This window comes from Pyxicephalus adspersus, chromosome 8 (assembly GCF_032062135.1).
Source record: "Pyxicephalus adspersus chromosome 8, UCB_Pads_2.0, whole genome shotgun sequence".
Taxonomy (NCBI): domain Eukaryota; kingdom Metazoa; phylum Chordata; class Amphibia; order Anura; family Pyxicephalidae; genus Pyxicephalus; species Pyxicephalus adspersus.
The window spans coordinates 63073927-63101342 of record NC_092865.1 but is presented as its reverse complement, the minus strand read 5'-3'; the positions used below and the strand labels follow the sequence as shown (position 1 = coordinate 63101342).

At 36.9% G+C, this 27416-nt stretch overlaps 1 protein-coding gene across 3 annotated transcripts in view; it reads left to right on the top strand.

Annotated features, from left to right (window-relative positions):
* The window catches only part of CACNA2D3 (calcium voltage-gated channel auxiliary subunit alpha2delta 3), a 547059-nt gene that overhangs the window by 391226 nt on the left and 128417 nt on the right, over nt 1–27416 (top strand). For all 3 annotated transcript variants that reach the window (XM_072420933.1, XM_072420932.1, XM_072420934.1), the window contains 9 exons: nt 1108–1179; nt 1257–1318; nt 2065–2132; nt 5550–5595; nt 5671–5768; nt 7028–7121; nt 7910–8005; nt 11729–11850; nt 23402–23482. In XM_072420933.1, the coding sequence (XP_072277034.1) occupies nt 1108–1179; nt 1257–1318; nt 2065–2132; nt 5550–5595; nt 5671–5768; nt 7028–7121; nt 7910–8005; nt 11729–11850; nt 23402–23482 (739 nt within the window). The remainder of the gene's footprint in view (nt 1–1107; nt 1180–1256; nt 1319–2064; nt 2133–5549; nt 5596–5670; nt 5769–7027; nt 7122–7909; nt 8006–11728; nt 11851–23401; nt 23483–27416) is intronic.

Below are 27416 nucleotides of genomic sequence, written 5' to 3'. Positions count from 1 at the left end.
GATCTTGCGGTGAATCGGGCCTTTCTAGCTTACAGCATGTGATTCACCACAAGGTCGTGTTCTCACCAAACTCACCAAACTCAAATGAACACTCACGTGCCTCCAATCAGTTGTAAACGCAAGTTCCCAGGGTCACTGGGCTGTACTTATCAGCCCGGTGATCATAGGAACTGAACTCAGATGAACTCTCAATGGAGACACTCCATTGAGAGTTCATCTGGAGTCACAGCTGATTGGAGGCATTCAAAATCCTGTGGTTCTTCCAGAGGTTGCTAGGGGTTTCTTGAGCAAAGGGCCATTTGTACCTCATTTTACATAACATCATTTTAACTGATGCCAGTGATCTTTTGGGCTATCTGTAAAGTTGACATTCCCCCCAAAATTGTAAGACACATTCTTCCCACTGACCACCATGTTAATGTACTGTGAGCTGTGGATATTATTATTGTTAGGAGTTCCCTAAGACCTGAAAGTTACTTCAAGGGTTCCCACTTGTGGGCTGACCTAATATATTCTCTGTTTTTTAACTTAAAAACTTGCTCAAAGGAGGATTTGGACTCCCTGTTTATTCTTACAACAGGTATTCAAACTCAGGAGTCCATAAAACATTGACTAGCTTATACCAAACCATGTTATGTCAGATTTGGTTCTTAGTTTGGTTCTTCAAGGCAAATATAGAAGCAAGGTAGACAGAAAGGGTTTTTTGGCAAAATAACAGCATATACTGTATTTAATATGATAATATGATAATGAAATAAAGGCAGATATAAAAAGCAATTAAATAATGCAGCTTCGTAATAATCAATACATCATTGAACTGAATTCGACATGCTATCGCTTGAACTTTGTAAAGAAACATCAGCTCTTCTGTTCTGACAGACAGGACAGTGCTATGTGGACTGTGTGTATCTCAGGACTAGATGGACAGAAATACAAATCCTATGCCAGTTATAACAGCTTCCATATGTATATTTTTATTTGTGTGTTTAACTGTTTTGCCTGGGGTTCAAGTTTGATTACACTAGTTGATATTCTTATCCACAACTTTTCCAGAGAAAGCACATTTAACTTCTCTCTATTTCCTATTTTATCTTTTTATGTTTGAAGCTTAGAAATGCCATGGTGAACAGAAAAACTGGAAAATTTTCAATGGAAGTCAAGAAGACTGTGGACAAGGGGGTAAGATTTTATCATTTTCTTTTGGACTTTTTGTTCCTATACGATATATACTAACTTTCTTTTATTATTAATTTAAGAAACGAGTCTTGGTGATGACAAATGACTACTACTACACTGACATCAAGGGGACCCCATTTAGGTATATCTCTTTTGCCAATACTGATGCTTTTGTAACTTACTTTTAAAATATACAATGAAAGCAATTTGGTTGGTTGGGACATTTGGAAAGCTCACAGGCAGATTTGTTAAAACTAAGGAAAAAAACATGATATTAAAGATGCTGTTCACACTTGTCAAGCATTTGATTCATAGTTGAAAGCCGAAAACTAAATGGGAACATCTTAATGGTGGCTGCAGGGGAAACGGGGGAGGCTTAATATTTAAGCAATCTTATTACCAACCGAATTTGTTGATAGAGTATGGCTTATCTCTCACTATTTCTGGTCATAGTTGGATTTCTTTTATTCCACCAGTTTTATTAGGGTAAATGAATCAATGTCTTATTTCCCACCATTTTTGGTGATTATTTTATGTCTTATTCTTACCATTTTTAGTGAAAAATGGATGGATCTCTTTCTCTCACCATATTTGGTGATAGATGAATGAATGTTTGTTTCTCCCACCATTCTTGGTGATACATATACCCAACAACATACAGTATTAACCAGTAGGTATAGGTGTGCATGAATGAATATGCAAATGAATATTTCAACTCAGTATAGACCTATATAATAATATAATGTAGAATGTGTTTGTGATGAATTTGTACTTTTTCCTTGTTCTGAACAAGAAACAAGACTTAGCAACCAAAAAGAAAAATTATAAATACCATTTGTGGTAGCAATACAAGTACTGCATTTTTCAGTCTGTATTTTTATTTTTCAGCTTAGGAGTTGTTTTGTCAAGAGGTCACGGCAAATATTTCTTCAGGGGCAATGTGTCTGTTGAAGATGGTAAGATGATGTTCAATCCTGTTTTAAATTCATGTAAAGTAGCCCTTTAAATTTTACCACTCCTGAATGGTAACTACTTAAATAAATACGTACATTTAACCATGCATTTTTTGAACAGTATATAGCTCCTATTTACCCAATATATTTCTATGGCTGAAGCTGTACTCCTTTGGATAGCTGGGGGCTCCCCTGGGTACAAACCAGCTGTAGTTAAAAATGAAGTGACCGGCACAATAGAAGTTAGCATAACTTTTATTTGCAAAGACTGTGCAGCATCAAGAGCGGGGCTAAAGGGAACTGTTTAGGTAACAGATGACACTTTAGAAGCTGTGAAAAATGTAAGGGCAACGTCATGAAAATTTCAAATTAAGTTTTAGAAGGAACAGGGTGGCTCATGCAATAACTACTCCAGCATAAAAACATTTTTGGGCACAACTATTATTCTTTGCTGCCATTCTGAATTACATTAGAGTGCTGGGAGCAATGTGGGCAGCATAGTCATGTGAAGTACAGAACATTTATCTTCTACAACTCCTACAGTTCAAATTATGTTTCCCTTACGTACATTCCCTGTGACAATGGTCATCAGGACAAAGAGGGTGGAACTCCCCAGCAAGGTCACAGGAGCAATAAGATTCTAACTTTAGAGTACTTACAAAAATAAATACCAAATACTAAAATATAATATATATAATAATAATAATTATTAGCTTTAGACTTTGAAATAGAAATTTGGAAGCTGTCTTCGCAGGACTGTTGTGAAAGGTGAAAGTTCCATGGCTTTCATTCTGATCCAGACTTTATTACCTAGCTAGTGGATGACTTAAAATACATGTTCAACATTTGCAGTATGAATGGTATGAACTTCTATCTTACATGTCTGTTTCAGATTAGCTGCTCAGTTGGTATTACTACTTGCTGGCAGTCAAGCAAGGCACAGGAAAGCAACCATGGGGCCTGCAACGAATCAGCATAAGCAGCTCCCATTTTTACATCCTTACAAATCCTGTACTGCCTGATACATACATTCCTAAATTGGAAGGTAGCATGCTTCTTAATTCATGTACATCACTCTTATTCAGTCTATCAAGTAAAGCTGGTAGGAAAACAAGAGACCACTTTGTGTCCCCTGAGCGGCAGATAGTCATATGACTCTTCTAAGCAACCCGTTCAACATTTTCCATTTCTTTATTCTGCTTCTAGATTTATTGCCTCTTAGGCTTCGTACACATGTGCAATATTTGATGTTGGAAATGAATGATTGACGACCGAACGTCCAAAAATCTTTAACAAAAAAAGGGCAAAATGACTGGCCGACGAACTAGGAATGTCGCTGGAAACGAACGACTGTCCTGGCGGATCTGTTTGGGCGACGATCGTTCACAATCTTTTGTTTGTACGGTCATTCAGTGATTGTGGATTGTTCTGTAATACACTTTCTCCTTTACATGTCACATTCTGCATCGTTCAAACGATCGTATCCAGCGTGTGTACATTATTGGTGGATTATACTTGAACGATCGCATCGTGTACAGAATTGTGCACTATATGATCGTTCAAAATAATCGTGCATAATTGTTGATCTGTTATCAAGTGTTCATTTTGCAACAAATATTGCACGTCTGTACGTAGCCTTCGGAATTTGGAGACAATGAGGGTTACAATTGTCGAGCAGACTCTATTGTTTTATGTCTGGGCACAATTGCTTCAAATAAAGACAGACATTTGTACAAACCAAGATTTGTACAAACCAATGTATTTATTCCCTGAAACGTGTAAAGAACCAGGTTACAAAAATTCATGACTAGGCTAGGATGTGGTGGCAGGTTCACTTTAACTTCTGAAAGTCTCTGCAGGACATTGCATGAAATAGTAGAATGTGGGGAGATTCTTGGACTTATAAACTATATCTGATTAAGACAACTGAATCATAAAATGTTTAAGATTATATTGTATTTTTTTTTTACAAATTGCAAAGTCTTTGTACTGCTTTTGTGACTCTTATCTATCAGATTAGTTCCAGCAAATTGTTTAGTGAATTCTTCGCCTGTAAGAAATTTGTCAAGTGCTCCCCAGAACAGAGCGTGGTATATATAAGAATGCCATGGAAACATCTGCTGACAATAAGACAATATAAAATCTGTCTTCTCTGTTTTGAATCTCTCCTGTGAAGTCTGTCTCTGCAATGTTTAACTATATTTAAAAAAAAGGAGAGAGATAAAAGGAAAAATAAGAGCTAAATCAGTCTTTTAGTTTCCATAAATCTATAGTTAAAGATTTATCTTGTCTGGTGGTGATATGCTTATTTTCAGTTTTGCAATCGTTGATAACTAGGGATGGGCAAATCTGTCCCAGTTTACCTTCTTAAAGATTCGGGAAACTTCCTTGCAGTTTAGTTAAAAAGCCAGATACTAAAGGAGACATGCACCAATACTAGAAATAAATATTATTATATTAGGGAAAAGGACTTTTTACAGCTTAAAAGGCAAAATTGTGAAATAAAAACACATCTTCTAAGAAACATGCTTGTTGGTTGCCTTAAAAATGATCACAGCGTTTATTTTTATTTTAAAGGATTTCCTCAAAGTGTAACTAGACCCTTATCAAGGCATTCAAGGTGGTAGTGAAAAGGGAGACAGTAAGAGCTTGTGTCCCCCTCCTTTTTGTGCCATACCAGGACCAATGCCTCTTATGGGGGTCCTAGTGTTGAGGGACCTTTTTTCCACACCTTTTTGTTGGGGGGCTTATGGGGGAATTAAAAAGCCCCCTTTAATATCGGGATTTGTACAATTCTACATTAGTAACTCTTAGGCTAGGTACGCACGTGCAATTGTGCTCATCCGATAATCGGCTCGGGGCTGATATCGGATGAGAATCTGGCATGTGTACAGCGCTCGTCGTCCATCGTCTGAACGACCGTCCTGGCGGATCCACGAACGATGGACGACAAACAATTGTAATAAAAGTGAAGGGGAGAGAGCACAGTGGGGTGCCGCTCCATCGTCCTCCCTCTCTCCTCTCCATAGAGCAGAACGGTGCAGGAAGTACAGAGCTCGTTCATGCATCGTGCAGTCGTTGTCATTGTAAAGGATCATGAAAGATCCTTTCCAACAATAATTATTGCACGTGTGTTCATAGCCTTACCCATACCCAGAAAGAGTAGAAAATAAACTCATCACAGCAAAAATGTTGATATATATAAAATTATATCCATACATATAAAAGAATTATTTCCAACATAAATTGCTGTATTTAGGAATAAGCACTTAGGGCAACAGTTCACAATCACCTTGCATATACCCTGATTTCATATGAGTTTGCAGTGATATAAAACAAATCCAACAAATTGTGTTTTTAATGTTAATACTCAGAAGAAAGCGGTGAACAATACTATGATCTTCTGTTTTTTTATCATAGGGTTACATGATCTAGAACACCCTGATGTTTCTTTGGCTGATGAGTGGTGAGTGTTAGAAGTGTTATAATTATTCACAGTCCGGTTGTGTGCTGAGAGGACTAATAGCTTCTTTCTTTAAAGGACGTATTGCAACACAGATCTGCATCCTGAGCACCGTCACCTCACGCAATTAAAAGCAATAAAAAAATACCTCACAGGAAAAGAGCCATCCTTGCAATGTAAGTAAAAACCACAAATGATTTTTATGACCCATGGGTAAAGTCTAGAACCGGCCTAGCAGTGAGCCAAAGGGTAACAAATCTGAATGAAAATGTAGGATTGTCTTCCTTTTTTTACGTTTTTTTTGTTGGGACGCTAACATGTTTATAGGGATATTAAGATTAAAAATTAAGGTTTAATTTTAGGGCTTGGCAGACTGTGAGAAATAATGTTTCCTTTCCATTGGAAATACATTTAATGGGGTCCATAAGAAATGGCATGATGGGTCCCGGAGTACAGAACACTGGTAGGGTCACAACATAAACAGATGTACACCTTTCAGCTATTTCTTGGTCTTTTTTTAGATTTAGGGTGAACAATATGGCTGCACAACTTTGAAAAACTAAAACTAAAAACCTTTTAGTGTAACCTTTTGTATAAAACATAGTTATGTCGGGAACATTTTGCAGACGTTCTTGAGATTAGTGGTTACAGAGGGACCCGAAACCCTTTTCTCTCGAGCAATCATGTTAAAGTTCTTTTTTATGGGCAGACCTGCTGGTGGAACTACCATACACAAACTGATCAAACATTAATTTGTCTTCTCATTTTGGATTTACTTGACTGCTTATTATTTGTTAACTTTCAGGTATTAGCTCTATGTTTCTTTTCTGTTTAGAAATGATGAATTTCATAGGGAGTATATTATTGTTTAGATTTTTTTTTGCTGCCATATTATTCCAATCCAGGGAATGGTAACACTGTACTTTCTCAAAGTTCCTTGCTCCTAGGAAGCTATCACTAAATCAGTTGTGTTGATGACCCTGGGGATTGGTAACATCAGACCCTGGATATATGACAGTGCTAGGGCTTAGCCGTGGGGTAGTATGGCTGGGAACCCTAACAGGGAGCAGATCACATATTCGGAATATGTAGGCATTCTTACGAGTTGCAGAGAAGCACTGATCTTCAAGGGAGCACAGGTAAGATGAGAATATTTTGTGGGAGGCATTTTGAACAGAGAAGACACCCCTCTTAACCAACAACAGTAAAAGTAAGGCTCTTCTCACAATTCTGTGAAGTAGGACACAGTGGGTGGGGGGTAACCACAATTAGATGATTGAAAGGTGGAACAACACTACCCGTTTTGTCTAATATTTACCATTTAAGATATGTACTATAGCACAAATACAAGACACATTGTAGCTGGTAATAAATGTATCTAATAAATTGTTTATTGGTAAATTCCACAGTCCTATAATATATGGTTCTGATGCAGGTGACAAAGAGCTAATACAAGAGGTTTTGTTTGATGCTGTGGTCAGCGCTCCATTAGAAGCTTACTGGACCAGCCTTGCACTAAATAAATCAGAGTAAGTATATTTCCTTATCAGTGACACAACAAGTTCAGTTGTTAGAAATACACAACTGGTACTAATATACAGAATTAATGTAAAAGCTAGATATTGTCAAGTAAAACATTTTTTACATTTTAACTCAATTCTTTTTAGTTGAAAAGTGTTCTATTACATCATGCTACTGACAGTGATGCTTAGATAAAACAACAATTCACACTGATGTATTGCTGTAAAATGTGCATTAGTGCTCAATCAGAATTGCATTGCTTTTCATTTTGAATGACTCCCCACTGCAACGTGGCATTGAACCTCAATGCATGCACAGATCTTAAACATCTGTGTTTTGTGGTACAGTGTGCTGGAAAGGGGCCAGTGAGTTTTTAGATGTGTTGCACTGCAAATGTTGTAAAATAAATGGGCTACCTAACTAAAGCATGCATTGACTTGTGTCAATATTACTGTTAATTAATGGTCATGTCTTAACCCACATGATATTAGAAGCTTTTTTCCTGAGTCAAAACAAAGTGGGCACATTTGTAAATAATATTTATTGCCTTTCTAAGTCCATGTTACCTGTATGGACTATTGAAGTATCCACTATATCCATTGGGCATGTTAAAATTAGGAAAACTGTTGTCAGAACTGAGTTTGTAGACTTCACAGTCTACATACTATGGTAATTATTACACCAGCTATTTATGCTAGCTGTTTGCCAGGGAGGGAATTTGATTTACACTGTTTCGTATGTTTGGCTCACTTCCTGTAATGTCCAGTAGATTTTGATCTTCTTTATTTATATTCAGAAATTCAGACAAAGACGTGGAGATTGCTTTCCTTGGTACGCGCACTGGACTGACCCGTGTGAATCTGTTTGTGGGCCCAGAGCAGCTAACATACAAGTAAGCAGCATTTTTTTTGACTGAACATCTAATTCATTATGGCTACCATTGTTAATATTTATGCAAAGACTTTCACTAGTCCAGGTATTAGTATTGTTCAGGTGTTTCCAGTATTAGGTAATGTAAATGGTAATCCACACATGCACTAGTATGGTTGGCTCTTGTGCACAAAACCAGATCAATAAAGACATGGCTGGACAAGTTTGTCGTGGAAGACCTTAAGCCCTGCACAGAGTCGTAACCTCAACAGAACCGGGTCTTCTTGTCAGACATCAGTACCAGACCTCACACATTTTTGGAAGAGATTGAGCAGTAAGCCTATATAGCCATAATAATCAGATCTACAAAGTTCTGGCCATGTAGTGCATGGTCCAACCACCTTTAGGCCATGGATGAAAAGCATACTCTGTAAGCATGGTATTTATATATTTTTAAAAAATTTACTTTATCGAAGAGAAATATGAAATTTCTTTGGTGACTTCCTTGCTGTTTGCTTAGCTGTAGTGTCAAATGTTTTTAAAATATTTACCTAGAAAACTATGCAGCAATCAAATGCATAGTAAGAACTTTTGTTTTCCGCAATGGTTTTTCATCACAGGTGCACAGGACTACGGGGATTGCTCCTAGATTGCAGATACACCCCCGTTTTTATTTTGTGGTCCACTTAAAAAAGGAAAACAGGTACTGTGAAAAGAGCTTGGAACATTTTGGCCACAGTGGTCATAGTTTTGTTGGTTTTGCTAAGGGGCGCAACTGTTGGGAGGTGAGGGGTCTGGTTGAGTCCACTTATCCCATTGCAGTACAGGGCAGAATTTCACAGCATCCACATATTAAAGATCAGGGTGGATCTCAGTTTGGGTGCAAAGTGCAGGCAGTAGTGCTGAGCAGCTCCTGTGTTTAGAGAAATACCAGCTAATGCATCCCAAGCAATGAACATACCTAGCTGCAACGCACTTAAACTAGACACAATACAATTAGCACACCAACATGCATTGTGCTGTGCTGCACGGAAAAAAATGCTGGTCCACCTTTTAGGTCTGTTGTGGTGCAACACACGTTTATACACAGCACGGATATGAAGGGGCCCTTAACTTCTCTGATGTAGTAGCTAGAATAGGGCACAGAGCAATGGAAATACAGACAGGAATTTATGCCTGACCAATCAACTCTACCATGAAATAGATAACAAGTCTTTTTAAGGAAATCCCTTAGTTATTAGTTATTATTTAATTTGAATCATGTGCTTGACATCTCATGCGTATTGACTTTAACTACCACTCATACACCCAGCTGTCATATTTCCAAATGAATGTTGGTGAATGTCATCAAGCATCTGACTGGATGGTATAGAAAATTCCCTTTTTCCTTTTTATATTTTAGTCAATTTGTAACTGTTTACAACTATCAAGTGACCATCAAGCATGGTCTGAATAATTGAGTCACATTGTAAAAAAGTCCACCTAACTCAGTACTCGGAATCACAAACATACGTGCCAAAATACGTTGCTTTAGGGCTCTCATTTGCTGCGCACCACAGTTGAGCATCTCTCCCCAGCTATTGTTTTCAGTGCCAATTTCATTCTTTGTTTTTTAAACTGTTCTTAAGCTTAAAATGAAACGCTGCTTATTTAGCTTAACCTTGAGCTCAGAAAACAGCAGTTTTGTGTTAAGTTGTTTGTAGAAGTGTCTATGATACTCCGAATACAGTGTGTTATGCTGTATTACTCCAGCTTAGTGTAGTTTACCCATCTGCTACAAGTTATTGACTATGTTCACTTAAGATGGATTCTTTTAATAAAAAAAGAAAATTCCCCATTTTTATTGGTAACTACTTGAATAATTCTATTAGCTTTGAATAAACTTTAATTTAAGTCTGGAATTCTACTTAACATCCCTTATTCCTCCTTAGGTGCTTACATCTTTATTAGATCCCTGGCCTGCTGGAGTAGTGATCCCCTGGATCTATGTGTGGAACAGGCAATTACACCCACTGGTCTTCAGTGGGTGTAATTGTCCATTTTTTAGGGAAAGCAAGGACTAACAAAGGTTATTAAAATGGCACTGGTCCCAGGCAATCCACAAACCATCCATCAATTTCCACCATTTAAATTTTGGAACAGGAGCCCAGATTTTTGTTTTGGCCAAAGTGGTGTAGGAGTAGAATTTTCAGGTTCTTTGGATGTGAGTTAGATGGATAAACCTTCCTAGTCTCTGTGGTCATGGGGATCAAAAAAAAAGAAAAGAAAAGGTAGATACAAACATTGATAAACACATGAACGGGTTAGTGTTAGATCTTTTGTCGTGTTTTTCCTTTTGTGTGTGTCTTAGCTGGGTGATTTCAATTGCTGTAGATGGAAAGTGAGGAGAAATATCTGAAAAACAATCATTAATAAAGGCCTTGAGGTTTCCCTCACAATCGTTTTGCACAGGGTTCCACTTTATAGTAAACCTTCACAAACGTTGGCACTTCAGACTGAACATCGGATGAAAAAATGCCTGTGAATGGTTCTAGACTGCTTCTACAACAAATTGAACTTGGCAAGTCCTTTGACAGAAAATCAGATAACATAAATGATATACAATGTTTTCTAAGTGGGTTTATCCAACCGTTGAGATACCAAGCACCATAAAACATCATACGGGAGGGGTTTTATTCTAAATAAAAAATAGAACGTTCCTGCAAAACACCTCTCTGTCCATTTGGTAACTTGGAGAATTCACTTGTTTGTGAAGGTATACAGACGTGTGAATTTTGACTTGTACCAGTTCTTAGTAATAAGGCGATGATGGTCTATGGTTAATGTTTTTACAGCAGAATAATTATTCTTCCTGGTAATGGCTCACTGATCTGTTTCTGTTGAGCTTTGACTAATGGACACCTTCTCCAAAGCTTTGCTACCAATACAAGGAATTCGGTCAAGATCTTGGTTCAGATGTGTTCGGCCTATAGGCTAAATATGGCCCTTTAGTAATAAAAAAATATCTTAACTCAAGAGCACGAATGTCAAATATTGCAGCATACCCATCCTTAGAAACCATAACTATATTGTCACTTTTTGGCAAGTACAGAAAATACCTGTTCACCTTGCTAGAAATGCAGTATCCTTGTCATTTATAAAATGAACTGAGAAGCAAATGTTCCTGTGTAAATTACTCATCCCACATCTTACCTTTCTTCCCATGAAGATGAACCAAGGCAGATGTGTTTGAAGTCTAGCATAGGTGACAACCATGGCTCTCCCTATATTAGTACAGTATGGTTTGTGAGAATAGTCACCTAGGGAAGTATGGTGAAAATAAATAATAAAAGGCTTGAAAAGTTAATGCAAGCATTTTATCTATGGAGTGGATTGCTGGAACATTTTTGTTTTTTAATTAGATATACTTTACAAAAACAGAAAAGTGTAGCAAGAAAAAAATGTTTTGAGTGCAAAAAAAGGTATCTTCAAAGAGGAATTTATCTAGAGTTGATGTGTGTATGTGTTTGGGAATGAGATGTATAAAGAGATTTTTTTGCCATTTTTTGGCACTCATTCGGATCCATAGGAACCCATCCCTAAAATCCTATAGAAAGCAGATATCACAAAAACCTTTATCTGAAATGAAACCCCATCTCCCTCCCCACCACATCATTAGATAACGTAAACATACTGCGTATCATTGAAAGTGTTTACTTGATCCACATATGTAATGTGACTGTTATTTCTCCTCTTATGTTTCAAGAGATTTCCTTACGTCTGACGACAGAGAGAGTATATACAATGCTGACCACTTTCCCCTGTGGTACCGCCGAGCAGCTGAGCAGATTCCTGGTAGCTTTGTCTATTCCATCCCGTTCAGTACAGGTCAGTATTACTGCAGATTATCAACTCACGTCTCTTTGTTGTATATTTTAAAAAAGTGACAATTACAAATTATCAAATTACAACTGTTCTATAGTAGCCCATCCTAGGAAACACTCATGAGACACCAAGCCTCAATCTACTTACTCTTCTTGTCTGAGTGTGTACTGTGTGGTTCCAGCCTCTGAGTTGGCCATTGATCATTTACCAGGAAGGACCGTCACTTCTTGTGCACATGTGCCATTGAGTAGAGGAAGCTTTGGATTGGTGGAAGTAAGGAGCTGATGTGCTTAAGTTGGGGGGATAGCTAAGTAATGGATATGAGCTGGAAAGAGGAGGAAAGATAAGTGCTTGGTGGAGATATAAGTTTACTTATGAGCCAAAACTTTTTATATATATGAATTAGTTTGGCCATTTTAGACAGTGTCTTAACTAATTTACAACAGAGCCATTTATTTTTTTATAGCACCACAATGGGCATGCATCCAATGCACTACAGCCTACTACAACACAGGTGTGTTATGGTGCACTGCAAAATTTACTACTGCACTATTTTAGTGATTTGAAGTGCATTTCAGCCCATTTATTTTTAGAGTTCAGACCTGTCTCAAGATGGAGCAATCTTTTAAATCTCCCTTGGTCATTGGCAACGCAGTGCTGGTTCCTAAAGATCTAGTGTCTGCACATTTGGCAGCTGGCAGCTGTACTAAATATACTGGTACCGTTTCTCGCCATCCCCATTCATTTATTATAGGGCTTCCACTGGTCAAAGCTTATTGTAGCTTCTCCCCAACGCCAGCGGTTCGCTGGCATGAGGAAGCGATGAACATACCACAATCCCATGGCCCGTGTGAACATAGCCCAGTACCTCCTCGATTCTTTTTCATCACATAGGTGATAGAACATAAGTGTTCCAAAATTCTCAGGGATATCTGGAAAGAAAGCTGGGCATGAGAATTTACCACTCAGATTTCTTTTAGGATCAAGAAGTATTTTTTTGCACTTATATAACACAGATATATATTTATTCACAGATAAGAAAATGTTTTTATTGATTTCTTTAAAAAATCAAAATGTGGCAAACAAGATAGGCTCGTTGTTGGGATTTACATACATTTTACCTTATGAGCTCCAAGGAAAGGGGGAGAGTATTTTAAAACCTGTTGCACAGGTACTTCTTTAATGCTGCAGCCAATTTCAACTTAAACAAAACCGTCGCAATCTCACAGATAATTACTATCAGCAAATAAGTTACAGAATCAACTGTACTGAGCTCATAATTCAAGATTCCAAGCTTAACTTGACAAAATGCAACCCAGCCATTCCAGAGTTATATTTTCAGCTTGATTGCACATCACTAGAACATCATCTTGTTTGTTTCAATTGCTTTCAGATGTAACTTCTTTTTAAAAAAAAAAAGATTTATTTCCAAAGTTTAAACTCGTGGTAGACTGTCTCTCTGGTTTTATTCCGACATCAGGTTAGGGGAGGTAATAGCAATCTGAATTTCAAATCTTCCACATTTGTTTAGTCCATTTATGAATGTTTTCCAAGTCAAATCCCAACCAGAGGGAGAGAATTTTGCAGCAGACAAGTTATTGACTTCTTTGCCATATTTCCTCGGGGTGTCAAATCCACATTGTTTTATTGTCTAATTGACTCATTCTGCTGAGAAATATGTCTGCAATCCCACACAACATGGGATCATCATTAGTGGCAGATGTATTAATCTTGCCATTGTTGTCTGACTGACGGGCTCCAGCGTATTTTGGGTTACTAGTAATGTTAGAACAGCGGTGAGGCGGATATTAGCAGGATTGTCCATATTGGATCTCTCACTTGGATTCTATTCTTTATTGTTGAGCACTAAAAGTTCTACATGTGATGAACTAAAACCTTCTTTTTTGTCAACCATAAAATATGGATTTCAAGTCAAATTTTCGAGCAACAAATGATTAAAATGCATTTTTGTTACAAGAAAAATAATGTTTCCCCTAACACGTTCTCATGTTCATTTGCTCCATGTGTCTTTTATCGGGTTTCTTATCCTCCCACTTCCTTTTTGTAATCTCTTCAAATGTCTACAGCTGGAGTGGTCTACCGGACTGCTACTCATCTTCTACCACAAGTCCATGACAAAACTCCCTTCTCATTTCTTCTACATTCACATGTATTGCAGACCATCCCTGTGGTTATCTAGGCACCATCTGTGTGTATCTGGAATTATTTACACATATACATAGAGAAATGTCTCTGTACACATAGGGAGATGTATTATATTCTCAATAAGTACACATTATGGAGTTGATTTTCTAAAGGAGTAGAGGATATCCATTTTGTGGATTGATATTTCAGTTTGCTTAGTGAAGTTTTTTTTTCCTTTGAATTATCCAAAAAAAAAAAAAAGACCCCAGATTTTTGGGTAATGTCACACAGCTTAACTCTCCCTCAGGGACCTAGTATGGCCAGAAGGGGGCTACACTCTTGTTGCCCCTCTCCTTTTCTGAACATAAAAATGAGAGAAAGGAGATTCCCTCAGACGGGGGAGACTCATACAGACTTTAAAGCGGAAGTAAACTAACAAAAAAAATTACACTTACCTTTAATCCAGCAGATGCCTCGATGGTGCTGGTCCTTCTTGCGATTCGCTCCCGCGTGGTCCTTAGATTCCTCTTTGTCCTGGCGTAGAGGAAATGACGGGCGCTGCCATCTTCTGCCTTCTCTTCCTGTGTTCTTGCTTTGTTACCCGATCTCGTACTGCGCAGGTGCGAGATCGAGTGACGTAGTGGCTGTGAAGGGGAAAAAAAGAGAACCGATCTCACTGCGCATGCGTGAGATCGCCATCTCTTTCCCCTTGGAGGAAAATATGCCCCTGCTGATCTCGACAACGTGCAGGAGGAGCAGCAAGATCCTCCTGCATGAAGTATTCCGGGAGGCTCTGCGCTCCCATTAAGTCTTGATCACAGGGCGGTGCTGCGCCCTTCTTTTTTTTTTTTTTTAAAAGGGTGTTGCACTTTATACATAAGGGGTGTCTACCCTTCTATGTAAAGTAACATGATTAGATTAGGTACGCTTTAAATATGTTAAATGCCACAACTAAGATTCAAAAATTTATAAAAAAAAAAAAGCAAACGAGGTGTTCTGGATGAGTTTAATATAAGAGATGGATTGTTAAGCACAAGTAGTATGAAAACCCACACAATTTTAATTAGTATAGCAGTATTAGTATAACATTGAATGTTTTTGTTGTCACCAAGTTACTAATTAAAATTGTGCAGATTTTTATACTACTTGTGCCTGAAAACCCCTCTTTTTTTTTAATAAACTTATCCAGAACACCTGGTTTTTATATATATACCTCTCCTTTTCTGACCAACCAGTTTCCAGGGGGAGACTAATGGTCAGAAGATGGCACACATGTTGACTGCTCCTCTTTTACTAGTTTCATTACGTGGGGGAATGCCTTTTTTTATATATATTTTGTAATGGTAGGAGTGCAGAACCTGTATTAAAAACTGCTTCAGTAATTTACATTAATAATATTGTATAAACTTGTATTTATATATCATCAACATATTACAGAGAACTAAATAAATATAGGTATAACCTAATAAGACAAACTAAGGCCAATATTTCTGGGGAAGCCAAATAACCTAACTGCTACAAATCCACAGTTTCAAAGGAAAAAAAATGAAAATACGCAGTATTTATACAGCGCCAACATATCACGCAATGCTTAACAAATTCCATAGTCATGTCACTAGCTGTCCCTGAAAGGGGCTCAGAATCCAATGTCTCTACTTTAGTCAAATGTCTTTAATACATTCTAGGCTCACTTTTGGGAGTAAGCCAATTACCCTAACTGCATGTTTTGGGAATGTGGGAGGAAACCGAGGTACCCAGAGAAAACCCATGCATACACGGGGAGAACATGCAAACTCCATGCAGGTAGAGAGCTGGTCAAGATTCGAACCTGGGACCCAATGCTACTAAGGCCAGAGTGCTAACCACTGAGACAATGTGCTGCCCCAACTCTAAACCAGGGAAGAATTTGAATACTGTACAAGATAAAAATATGGATGAATATTAGGGGATTTTTAGAAGGAATCTATATTTAGAGAGTCATAAATAGGTAAAATAATACAGGACAGTACGTTTCCATTGATAAGCAGATGTCAGGCAAATACTGTTTAATACTGTTGTACTACTTACATTTGCACATGGGCCAATATTGGTGAATCTTATTGCCGCTGGGTGATTGTAGTTTAAAAAACTGGTAAAAAAAAAAATATTGAATAGAAGCAATGCGAAGTTGCAGTGCTTGTCAAAAACTAAAGAATATATGCTACGTCCAAATAGGACACGTAGAAAGTAAGGGAAAGTGACAGCTCACATCAGCATATTGTGTCCTTTTTGTCTCCTGTCAACTGTCATGTAAATGAGACAGATAAGAGGTACAGTGCCAATTGGCACTTGCAGACAAGAAACATACTAAAGCACTGTGAGTGAATGGATCACCTGTTGTAACTGTCATCAGTTTAAAGTGGTGAGACCTTGTAGATCTCAATAACCCTTTGGCCTACTATCATACTGTACATTTTTAACTCATACTAAAGCAACTCACTCACCAAATGCATATAAACCTGTTTTCCTCAAAAACATCCTCTGTAATTAAAGGAAAACCCTTTTTAAGGCTGAGCTCACAGAATACTTAAAAATGTATATCAATCTTACAGGAGGAAATAATTTTAGTTATAGGTGTGAACGTAAGATACTAGCTTGGGCTTATGGAAGGAACAAACAAGGGGGTTGGTGATATCTACTAGCCATGCATAAAACTGAAAACTGATGTCATGATTCTAATGTTACCCATCCAGAAAACCATAGTTCTTCAAACTACCAAGTTCCCTTATCAACATAATCCACAATAGAAAATGCCTATTTCTTGAATCTCAAAATGATTGCCTCCCATATTCATATCCACAATCTTATCATTTTAGAAATCGGAGCCTTTTTGGCACCTGCCATGCCTGGGCAGTCTCTCCACTTGGACTTCCGTAGGGGCATCAAGTGATATTCAAGATGATCAGGGAATGGCCATTAAATATACCAAAAGAAGTTAGGAGGTTTGGGGTAGATACAATGTGAAAATGATTTTAAAATAAACCTCTGGCCATAGTGGTCACGTAGACATTTAAATTTTACATATTTGTAGCAAGCTGCAAATTAGTTTCAGATCGAGTCTTTACTGACCTGTGTAGCTGCAGGCAATGTGGAGACATTAATACCCTTTGGTTTTAGACAAAATGGGGTCCTGGCGATTATGAAATGGGGCCCCCAAATAGCATTCCTGTTCTCTATACCTTGTAACTCTATCATTTGGGGCCCTGGGAAAGGCGGGGGCCCTAGGATATGCCCTGCTTGCCCCATCCCCCCCAAAAAAACAACACTTTGCATGCCATGTCCCTCTTTTAACAATTTAGGTATCCATATTACCTTCCAGGAACTCCTATGCTGCGTTCAATTTAAAGATTGAAAGCCTGAAAAGGGCGCTGAATTACTGCTGGGATAGCGAGCTTAAATGACATAAACAAGTTGTGCTTCTGCACGGAGAATGTATTTCAACATTGTCATTTTCCTTTTTTTTTTTTCTTTTTTTCCATTTTTAAAAATAACATAATATAACATAATAAAGCATAAAATACTATTCAGTGGGTTCCTCAGAAACAGGATATTAGATTACTTCAGCAACTGTCCATAGAGACATTCCTGCATCTCTTGATCATATTATCAAGTTTTCCATTAACCTCGCTTCTTGTAACTATCATAGAAGACACAGACCTAGCCCAGGCTTTACCTTCCATTAATCTGTATTGTATTGTCCTGAATCATGAATTTGGAAAGAACAGCATTCACAAAAAAAAAGTCTGTAAAGTCACCACTATGCTTGCTTTCATAGAAATAAATTAAGACCATAACTATCCCATGTGAAAAGCATCCTGAGTCAGGCCTTTGTGCTCAGTGTATCTCATCACTAATACAACATGTTCATTATAATGGAAATTTATGCAACTCATTGACTACTCTTGGCTTGTTCACCACTGCTGGAACACTTGGGTCTGGTGGACAAGACAGTGAGACTCTTGGTTGAAACGCTACAGTGCAAGTTGAAATTGGACAGAGAGGCTGGATTAATTCCCAATAACTGACATAAAATGTAGATTTGTTTTAAAATGAGTTTAGAATATTTTTGGGTATGGGCCACGGAGGCCTTGGCCAGGAGTAATGAAACTCATTCAGAGGTTCTCCCGTCAACTGGTTGGAATTTAGTGCTACCCGTTGACCTGAAATTAAATTAAAGGACAACTTTCAGACATGACGACATTGTTGGGATAATAATTTATAACTGCTCTTGGTATTTGGAAAGAGAATGGAGAGGATACAAAATACAACTTGAGAAAAATGACTTCTTACTAGTAGGAGGAAAGGATTCAAATCTCAAAGTACAGTAAGGAAAAACTCCCCTTCATAAAAGAGAAATAAATATAGAATTAGGAGAGTTTAGAAATTAGTATTAGCAGGCTCGATCATAATACATACCAATGATAATAGCTACTTTTACACAAATTTTTGTTTTTACACCTTAGTCTTGAAATGGGCAAAATACAACGCAAAAGGTATTTATTTATTGTTTGAATCTCCCAGTTGCCTTATTCAGTGGGGGTTATGTGAGAAATACAGTGAAAGCATTTGTAACAATTGTTCCTTACTAGGCCATAGATAGCGTTTTCGGGTTAGTTAACATGCCATGTTAGTCAGTTAAAAATTCTTTACTCCATTGTTATCTTGCCTTTCCTTCTAACAAATGCTAACTCTGCAGGCGTTCCACAGATGTCTAACTTTGGGTAACTCTGATATTGTCTCAGATATTGCAATGGAGATCCAGACCACTGCAATAATCTGAACTAACATGCCTAGATCTGCAATTACTTAGGAACAGTTCATTTTTTTTTTCATTGACTTCTCATTTTTTTTTTTTTTTTGGAGGTAAAATAGTATCAGAATAAAAAAGTCAGGCTGGATTTCACTTTGCCAAAACAAGAGTTTATTGGTTAATAGGGCAATGTATTTCTACTCTGTATATACAGTAGTTGAAACAAACCCTAGAGTCAAAGCTGGGATGATGTGTGAAAAAAACACCCAAAAGTCTGCATGTTATAAAAAGCAAGAAGGGAACATCATGTTTTTACCTATTACGCTCTCGACATTTTGATGGCCAGCTTTGGATAGGGTTAAATATTTCAAAGCACCGGTGTAATAGCTACCTAGACCTTCTACCAACATCTGCTTTCCTTTATCTCGGCTGGGATTTGTTGAGTTAAACCTGTCTGTTACTATATATAACCATTTGGCAATGCAGAGGTCAGTGACTGTGGTTTTCCCCAACAGATGAAACTCTCTTTTCACTCTTGCACGACTGTCTGCTCAGAAAGATAATAGGACTGTAGTCATATCCAATGAACACTTCCAGGTTAGAAGGATCTGATTTTGAACATGTATCAGGACCACATTCTTGGAACTCCTTATTTGCAGACTGTCCTGCATGAAAAAGGGCAAATTTAGCTACAACTTTTTAGGGGGCGTGGATGGGTTAGAACCTTTATTGCTTACAGGTTTTATAAAAGCAAAACAGTAAAAGATAGCCGTAGCGGGTGGATCATTCTCAAAGCCAAGACAAACCTGTAAACTATATTGTGGGTTATAAGAGCTCTTTGGCACCTTGTAGACAAAAGGAAGTTTCTGGGAAGTGGTTAAATCCAAGAAGACATTTTGTTTTGTAATTAAATGTCAAAAGAACAAACCAATGCATTTCATAGGTTTAAAGAACCGTCATTGGAGCCTAAAATTGCTGGTTAGAATATGGACAGCTTCAGCCAGTCCAAAAAATGCCAGTAATAAAAGCCAGCTCTGGCAGCTAATTTCTGGAGTTTAGCTTAAAAGCAATCCTGTCGCTAGCTAAAAGAATTACCATCAGAGCCACCCTAAAGAAGAAGCATGGTGGATTGCTGTTGTATAGGTACTGGTGTCACGGCTCTCTGACACTTGTAGGTTTCTGGTCCTACACTGCATGCTGTAATCTCTCCCATCAATATCTACATCACTGCCTTCTTCTGTAGTGGTGTGCGAGTCATGGGGGGAACTACGCTGAACAGCAGTGAAGGGTAGGGGGGATTATCCGAAACACCTGCCAGTGTAGTATAGTTGCTGGTAGCTTTACAACAGAAGATTTAGGTTATTGAGACAAGTATTCTTTTTTAGAGGGTAGCTCTGGTTCAACTTTTTTAGTGACAGGGTCATTTTAAATTAAGTGTTTGTCTTTGAAATTTTTATTTTAACTGTGCGTGTAAAAATAGCTGGTTGTAAATAATGTTATCAGCTTGTATAAATATTAAAAAGAAGTTGCTTTTATATAAAGCTGTGACAATAGAAGATAAACTTGCCCATCCATTGTCTAAGCAAAGCCACATCCCATAACATACAGCAAAGCAACAGAAACCAGGAGCAGGACTTTAAGGACTTTAAAATAAATATAAAATATATTTTATTTGTACAAATTATATTAAAACTCTTTATGTTCTTGTAGAGCATGTTGAAAAACAATGATTGTACATATTATAGCAGTTTTCATGATTGTAAATATTTTAGTTTGACGCGTTTCGCAGAGACATACACCACTTCATCAGGAACGTGATAGAGAGAATCTAAAGCATAACATATTATAATAATATTTTTTCATTATTACCAATCCAAAAAACATACAATCAAATCTATAAAATAACATCACTTTTAATTTCTTGTTTACCTAAATCTCTATAAACTGGTAATAATAAATGTACATAGAGGCTAGTATAACTGCTAGTTACATATACAGGTACAAGGATGTGTTGTATTGCTTCTCCCCCTTTGAGTTGGCCAACTGTGTTGAGAAATGGAAGCAGATTGTATGTATGGCTCCTCTATCCTGCCTTTAGAGACTTATCTACCAATCTGCATTTATTATAATAACAAAATTATGGGGGAGCAAGCTTGTAAAACATTATTAAGTAAAACTGTAAGAAAATATGTGCTCATAGATAATCCTCTATACATTCTTTTTGACTATTTCTGAATACCAGCAAAACTCTGTCTGCCTTTATTGGCAAATTATGTTAGGTTTTTCTTGAAAGAGACCTATGTTTATTTCCACGACCTATAAATGGCTATCTCACATATCTAATTTAGCAGTTAAATACTACATACTTTCTTTTCTCATATAACAGCACATTTTTTTTTGTTTTATGTGCTGACTTTATATTGGACACTTATGTCTTATCTCAGTGCCATAAATCAGGCTTGTCCACAGAGATCAGCATTTCTTAAGTCCATTTTACTAAAAAGTAATGTTTCAATGTAGAAAATTGTTCAGTAATTTGCAACTGTTAAAGGGTTGGGCTTGCAATTATCCGGCATCTGGTGAACTGGAGTGCAGGTTCCTGGATCTCGTCTTGGAGAACCGCATCATAGAAATCCCAGAATTCAATGTTCTCATTTCAATAAACTTTTGATACTTCAGCCAAGATATCTCTTCTTGAGAATGTCCAGATTATCGAGAGGACGGTGTTGTTAAATAGATATAATGTTTTCATAATTTGGCTAAGCAGACTATTTGTAATATAAATCACATACAGTACAAGGAATCAGCCAAAGGCCAATGTATGTGGAGATGGGCCCAGACCTCATGTCATATCACAATTCACAATGTACTACCAGTCATTAGGCTGAGTTTGACAAGTTGTGTAGAAGAAGCCTGATCCAAAAGCATTTGTGGAGGAAAGAAATGTTTTTAAGGATATCATTAAGATGGTAAAATAATATAATTGTAAATATTCCCTTTAGATGTAGGATTCGTTTTATTGAAAATCTCAACTAGTATAGAATGCTAAGATCAGTGTTTGGAAATTGTCAAAGAAATATTCACACATATAAATCAGGAGATGAGTCAAGTGGGCAAGACTTCCTTCAAACAAGACCCAAATAGTCCAAATCATCAGATATATCAGTTCCATTATATATAGTCCTTCATATGGGGGATCTGCAAGGAGAAATGGTAACCCAAGCAGCACATATAACATAACTAGTCTTGCTAACACCTTTGGTTTAGCTTCCTCTGAGTAGGACATGTCTTCTTCTTGAAATTTTAACGGCTTTATTTGATTGCTTACAATATTTGTACAGCAAAATATCTCTGTATCTGTCTGTCATTCGCAATCCCTATTTTATGTACAGAGCTGCTTAAAATGTTGGCGCCATATAATTCCTGTTTATTATTGTTAATAATAATAATAATAATAATATATTGAGAGATTCCTACTTTCTGCACATTTAAAAGAGCCCTAAACCAATCTTTAGAAACTCGCCTGCCTGTCTTCTTTTCTGTCTTCTCACTACTTACCCACTGTTCTGTATCGGCACTTCAATTATGTGCTACTTTTGTAGATTGTAAGCTCTTGTGGGCAGCTTCCTCTCTTCCTGTGTCATTGTTGTATCTTTCCATTATTTGCAACCCCTATTTAGTGTACAGTGCTGCGTAATATGTTGGCGCTTTATAAATACAGTATATTAATAATAATCAGGAAAGTGCTAATAGCTAAAGGATTGTGACTACCCTGTTTCCTCCAAAATCAGACAGTATCTTATATTAATTTTTGCTCCAAAAATGCACTAGGGCTTATTTTCAGGGGATGTCTTATTTTTTTCATGAACAACAATCAACATTTATTCTTGAACAAAAAAAAATCAACATTTATTCTTGAACAAAAAAAAAACAACATTTATTTAAATGTCATCACATTCTGGAACATCATTATAACTCTCCAAACCCTGAATTCCATCTTTAATTTCTTGTAAATCCATTTCCTTTAGAACCATTGACCCCAAATTCTCATGTCTAGCAATAGCGCTTTCCTTAAATGAGCACACCTCTTGTCCATGTATTTATATATATTGTAGCCTTTTTTCGGGGTGGGCTTATATTTGGAGCATCCTCAAAAATATGGAAAAATCCTGCTAGGGCCTATTTTCAGAATAGGTCTTATTTTTGGGGAAACAGGGTATGTGGATATCATAAATTTGAATTGAGACTTATATATTATGTGCAGTAGTATTATTTCAACAAGGAAAAAGTTATTGTATGTAAATTAATAGTACCCCATAGTATATAATGTAAATTTTGTTAAAGCTCCCCAAGGCTGGAGAGGATTTATTTCTATCAGTGAAGCTGGGTGATCCAGCAAACCTGGAATGGATTTCTTCAAAGTCATTTGCTATTTTTTAGCAAATGTTTTGAATCCTGGACCAGATCCATTCCAGGTTTGCAGGATCACCCAGCTTCACCGATGAAAGTGTAACCTCTAAAGCGTTGGAGAGCTTTATTAAATCAGGCCTTTTAACTTGTTCCAATTCTCTCCATTACTACTGCCAGAGTTCTGAACTTTCTGTTTTCTTGAAATTCCAGGAACTGTAAACAGAAGCACGGTTGTAACAGCTAGTACAGCGATCCAGCTTCTCGATGACCGAAAATCCCCTGTGGTAGCAGGTACTGTACTTTTCTGTTCATCTCTTTCATGCATAAACACTTTGATTCACAGATGTTGGATCAAATGAACGCGGAGAGAAGTAGAGTTGTTGGCCAAAGTATTCAAGTCATATCTTTTCATTTCAACAGAATCTGATTGGTTGATGTTGGTGACAGGTTGTCACTAATTCTAATTGTGAAAGGGACATATTTTTATTTGTAAGAAGCAAGTTCAAAGCATCCTATTTCCTCTTTTGTTATCTAGTTCTAGTTAAATGTGTTCCAAGATCTGTCTGCAAAGCTTACCATTCTAAAAAAAATACTTAAGAGTTACTTTAATGTGATATCAATAAAAAGTTCATAAAGAGAAGGAAAGTTCTAAGAAACAGAATTGTATTATAAGTATTCATTTACAACACATCACTAAGCATAGTAATCTGGGCAATTTTTGGTGTGGAATTCATAACTAACCAAATTATCAGAATTTTTAGAAATGTGGAATGTTATGATGAATTTTCATAAGTGGTCGCTAGTAATTTTAGTACCGAGATACGGATACTCCGTGGTAATTTGTTGCTGCAACTGCACTGTCCAGTGTACCAGCTATTCCTACCTCAAGCTTTCTTTATGTCGTTATGAAAAAACGCATCATGTAACATATATATATATGTGGTAGACATAGCCAACAAGGGGACCCTATGTGACTTGAAGCCCCTGTGGAGGTCCCTGATGGTTAAGAAAGGTTTGGGGCAATTGTGCAACGGCACACTTTGATCCTCCCTATGCCCATCCCGTGTATATATTAATAGGAAAAAAAGGAGAGACAGTCCAGTTATTGGAGTTTATTATAGGAAACTCCTGTAGAGGGGCAACATGCAGGAGTTGTTTTATGGTGGATTACGGCACAGACCTGAAAAAAAAAAACACAAAACTAAAAAAATTAAATTCAAGTTTGAATAACAATGGCATTTGTATTTAGACCTAATGTTTAAGCTTGGGGTTTGACTCTACATTCAGTGTACTTACCAAGGAAACGGGGCAGGGAAGGAAGGACGTGTACTTACCAAGGAAATTTGGAATCAGTCTAGCTTATTCTGCCATATTTATTACTATTATATTTAATATTATTTATAACAACTCGCTAACATCTAGCCAATGCTACCAAACATTCAAAAAGGGTTTCCACGCAGCTTACAGAAGCCATATTATAATTAAAGAGCGAAGGATTGTAAACCCATAAACAACCTCTTTCTATAAATAATAGAATTGTTTTTTTGGAGATCCTCCTATTGAATATTTTGTAAATCCATATTTATATTTATAGGGCTTGTATTTGGAGAGTAACAATTAAATAAAACATAAACTGTAATTTGTATTTGGAAACTAGTGATATCAGTTTTATTTGTAGCCATTTTGTCTCCATAAATTTTAACATTATATTTAGAGAACTAAGATAATACATCATAGAGTGGTAATAATCCCACAGGTAATAATTTTGTTTTGATTGGAGTCTAATAAGGTTATGATTGTGGTCATCGGTTGCTTCTACTGGAATGATCCTCGATGGCCTGCACCCTTTATTGCTGGGTTTGCATGCTGGGATATATAATACGAGGGTTATTCCATGTTTTACTGGGATTTTACATAAGAGGCCCATCGTCACATCCTTTATCTAAGGAGCTTTTTGCATATTATGGACTGCAGTCAAATACAATAATTCAGGACCCCTAAGTTCTTTGATGGCTCCTCAAATGCCACACAGGACTTTTCTTGGCCAACACACAAAAAAAACTTTACTGGAAAGCAAACCTCATCTGTATTGGTCTGGTAAACCCAAAGCGACACTTGGCCGTGTACATGTGATTCATTTAATAATAATGATAATTGCAATACGGTGGTTTTAATGTCTTAAATCTAGGAGTGTTTCACCAGTGCAATTACAAAGACATCTCAATATTTCATATTACCAAATTGCTAGTTTGGAGACCCCTCAAATTACATGGTTCATAGACCGCTGAACAATATGTTCTATAATTTATTTGTACATAGGAGTACAGCTGAATTGCAGATTGCCTGACTACTGTGTTGCATAATGGTTTGCTCCAAGTTTAACCTCAATGTTCCAGTGTAGCACAGATACAATTTGATATCCTATGTGGAAATAGCTATAATTAGGTTTGTTAACGATTTATATTACCTTTTTCTTTAATGTTGATATATTTGGATTGGCTCTGTTTTCATTTTAAGTGTAATTGGACCTATTATGATTTAAAGACTTTGCATGAGTTAATTAAAACTCAACCCTGAGTAGATGGTAAAAACAATCAGGTAGATTGGAACCTTAATAAGTATTTCATGTTTATTAAGTTGTTTGTCTGAAGTACAGCTTTCATCCTAATTCAAAAATAAAATATGTCTTTGTGTCTTCTCATTTTGGGTGTAACTATTTACTGCTTGATATTAGAAGCTAGGCTCTGTGAAGTTATTAAAAACAGCATTTATTTAGCCATGCATTCATTAAAAAAATCATTAAATATTGTTTTTCACAAAACTCCTAAATATAAAAAAAAATGTGCTTCACAAATGTGCTCTGTACTCGATTGTTTGGGTTTCTAAGTCTGAGAGAGCAACAGAACTAGAAGACAGTAAAAAAAAACAAAAAAAAAACTAAACATAGACTGGAAGGAGAGCTTGCATGACATGTCAAGGTTTATTATGACATGGGACACAGTGATCTCTATTTATAAACCAGGGACATTCTCTCAAACATTCCCTAGTGGGAATCAAATACTGCCATTGAAACACATGGACCTGGAAGATTTCCACAAAGGACTGTCTGATTATGTTTTATAGCTAGAGCCCAGTGTGTGTAGAACAGGCATGCATGGTGTATAGAGATATTTGCTTTAGACTCTAATATTAGTTTCCCTTTAGTGTTATCAACTGTTTCATTTTTAAAGCGTATCTAAATCCAGAATTTTTATTTTACATAAAAGGGTAGATAACCTTTTTATCCTTTTTTTTTCAAGTAAAAATTCTGAACACTGTTTGTGTTTCAAAGCAACACCCTTTTTTTTTTTAAAAAAAAAAGTCAGGCTTCCCAGGAGGCTCTCGGCTGCTCCTTCTGCACATGCCCAAGTTCGGGTGAAGTAGGAAGAAGAACACAGAAGTTTTGGGTTAGTTTTGGGTTTACTTCCACTTGAAGGGTAAAACAAAAACTATGGAGTGCTCCAATTCACCCTTAGGGGTAGTGAGGAAACCCTTAGACCTTGGTTCCAGATACGTATCAGTAGGCATATCCCTTTGCTGTTAATTCTCTCTTTATTGGGTTCTTAGAGTTGAAAGAGAATTCATATGAGAAAGAGAATTTATGTGCAACACTATACCATTAAAGTAGACAAAATAACCCAAAAATTGTCAAATACCTAATATTAAGGCAAAGACAAAAAAGGACAGTAGGTATACCTCCTTTATATACCCCGGATCTATTTCCAAGTCACAAAGAGGAACGTCATTGCTATTTATATTTATGTTTAGGAATTCCTCTTAACTTGTCAGGCGTAAAAAACATTTTTTTTTTCTTGACAGAAGACGTCAGTGGTCAATTCGTTCATTTTTGCTTCTTAAAAATATTATGGTTGTTTTTTTGGAATAGGAATTATGGCTTTAAATAATTTAAGCATACAAGGTTTCAACATGGAAGTGGTGGTCTCTAATACAAAACGTAATAACATAATACAAAACAATGTCACACAGAAGGTGATTGTAATTCTATTCTGGTGACATCACTTCTGAGAAATGACCTCTTACATACTGCTGTGATTTTGGGAAAGGAATAGAAGACAAAGGAATTGGGACAAAGCAAAAGAAAAAGCACAAAAGAGGTCTAAATCGCCAAAATCTACAAAAATACAATAATTCTATCAGTCCGTCATAGAAGAAGTGTGTTTGTTGA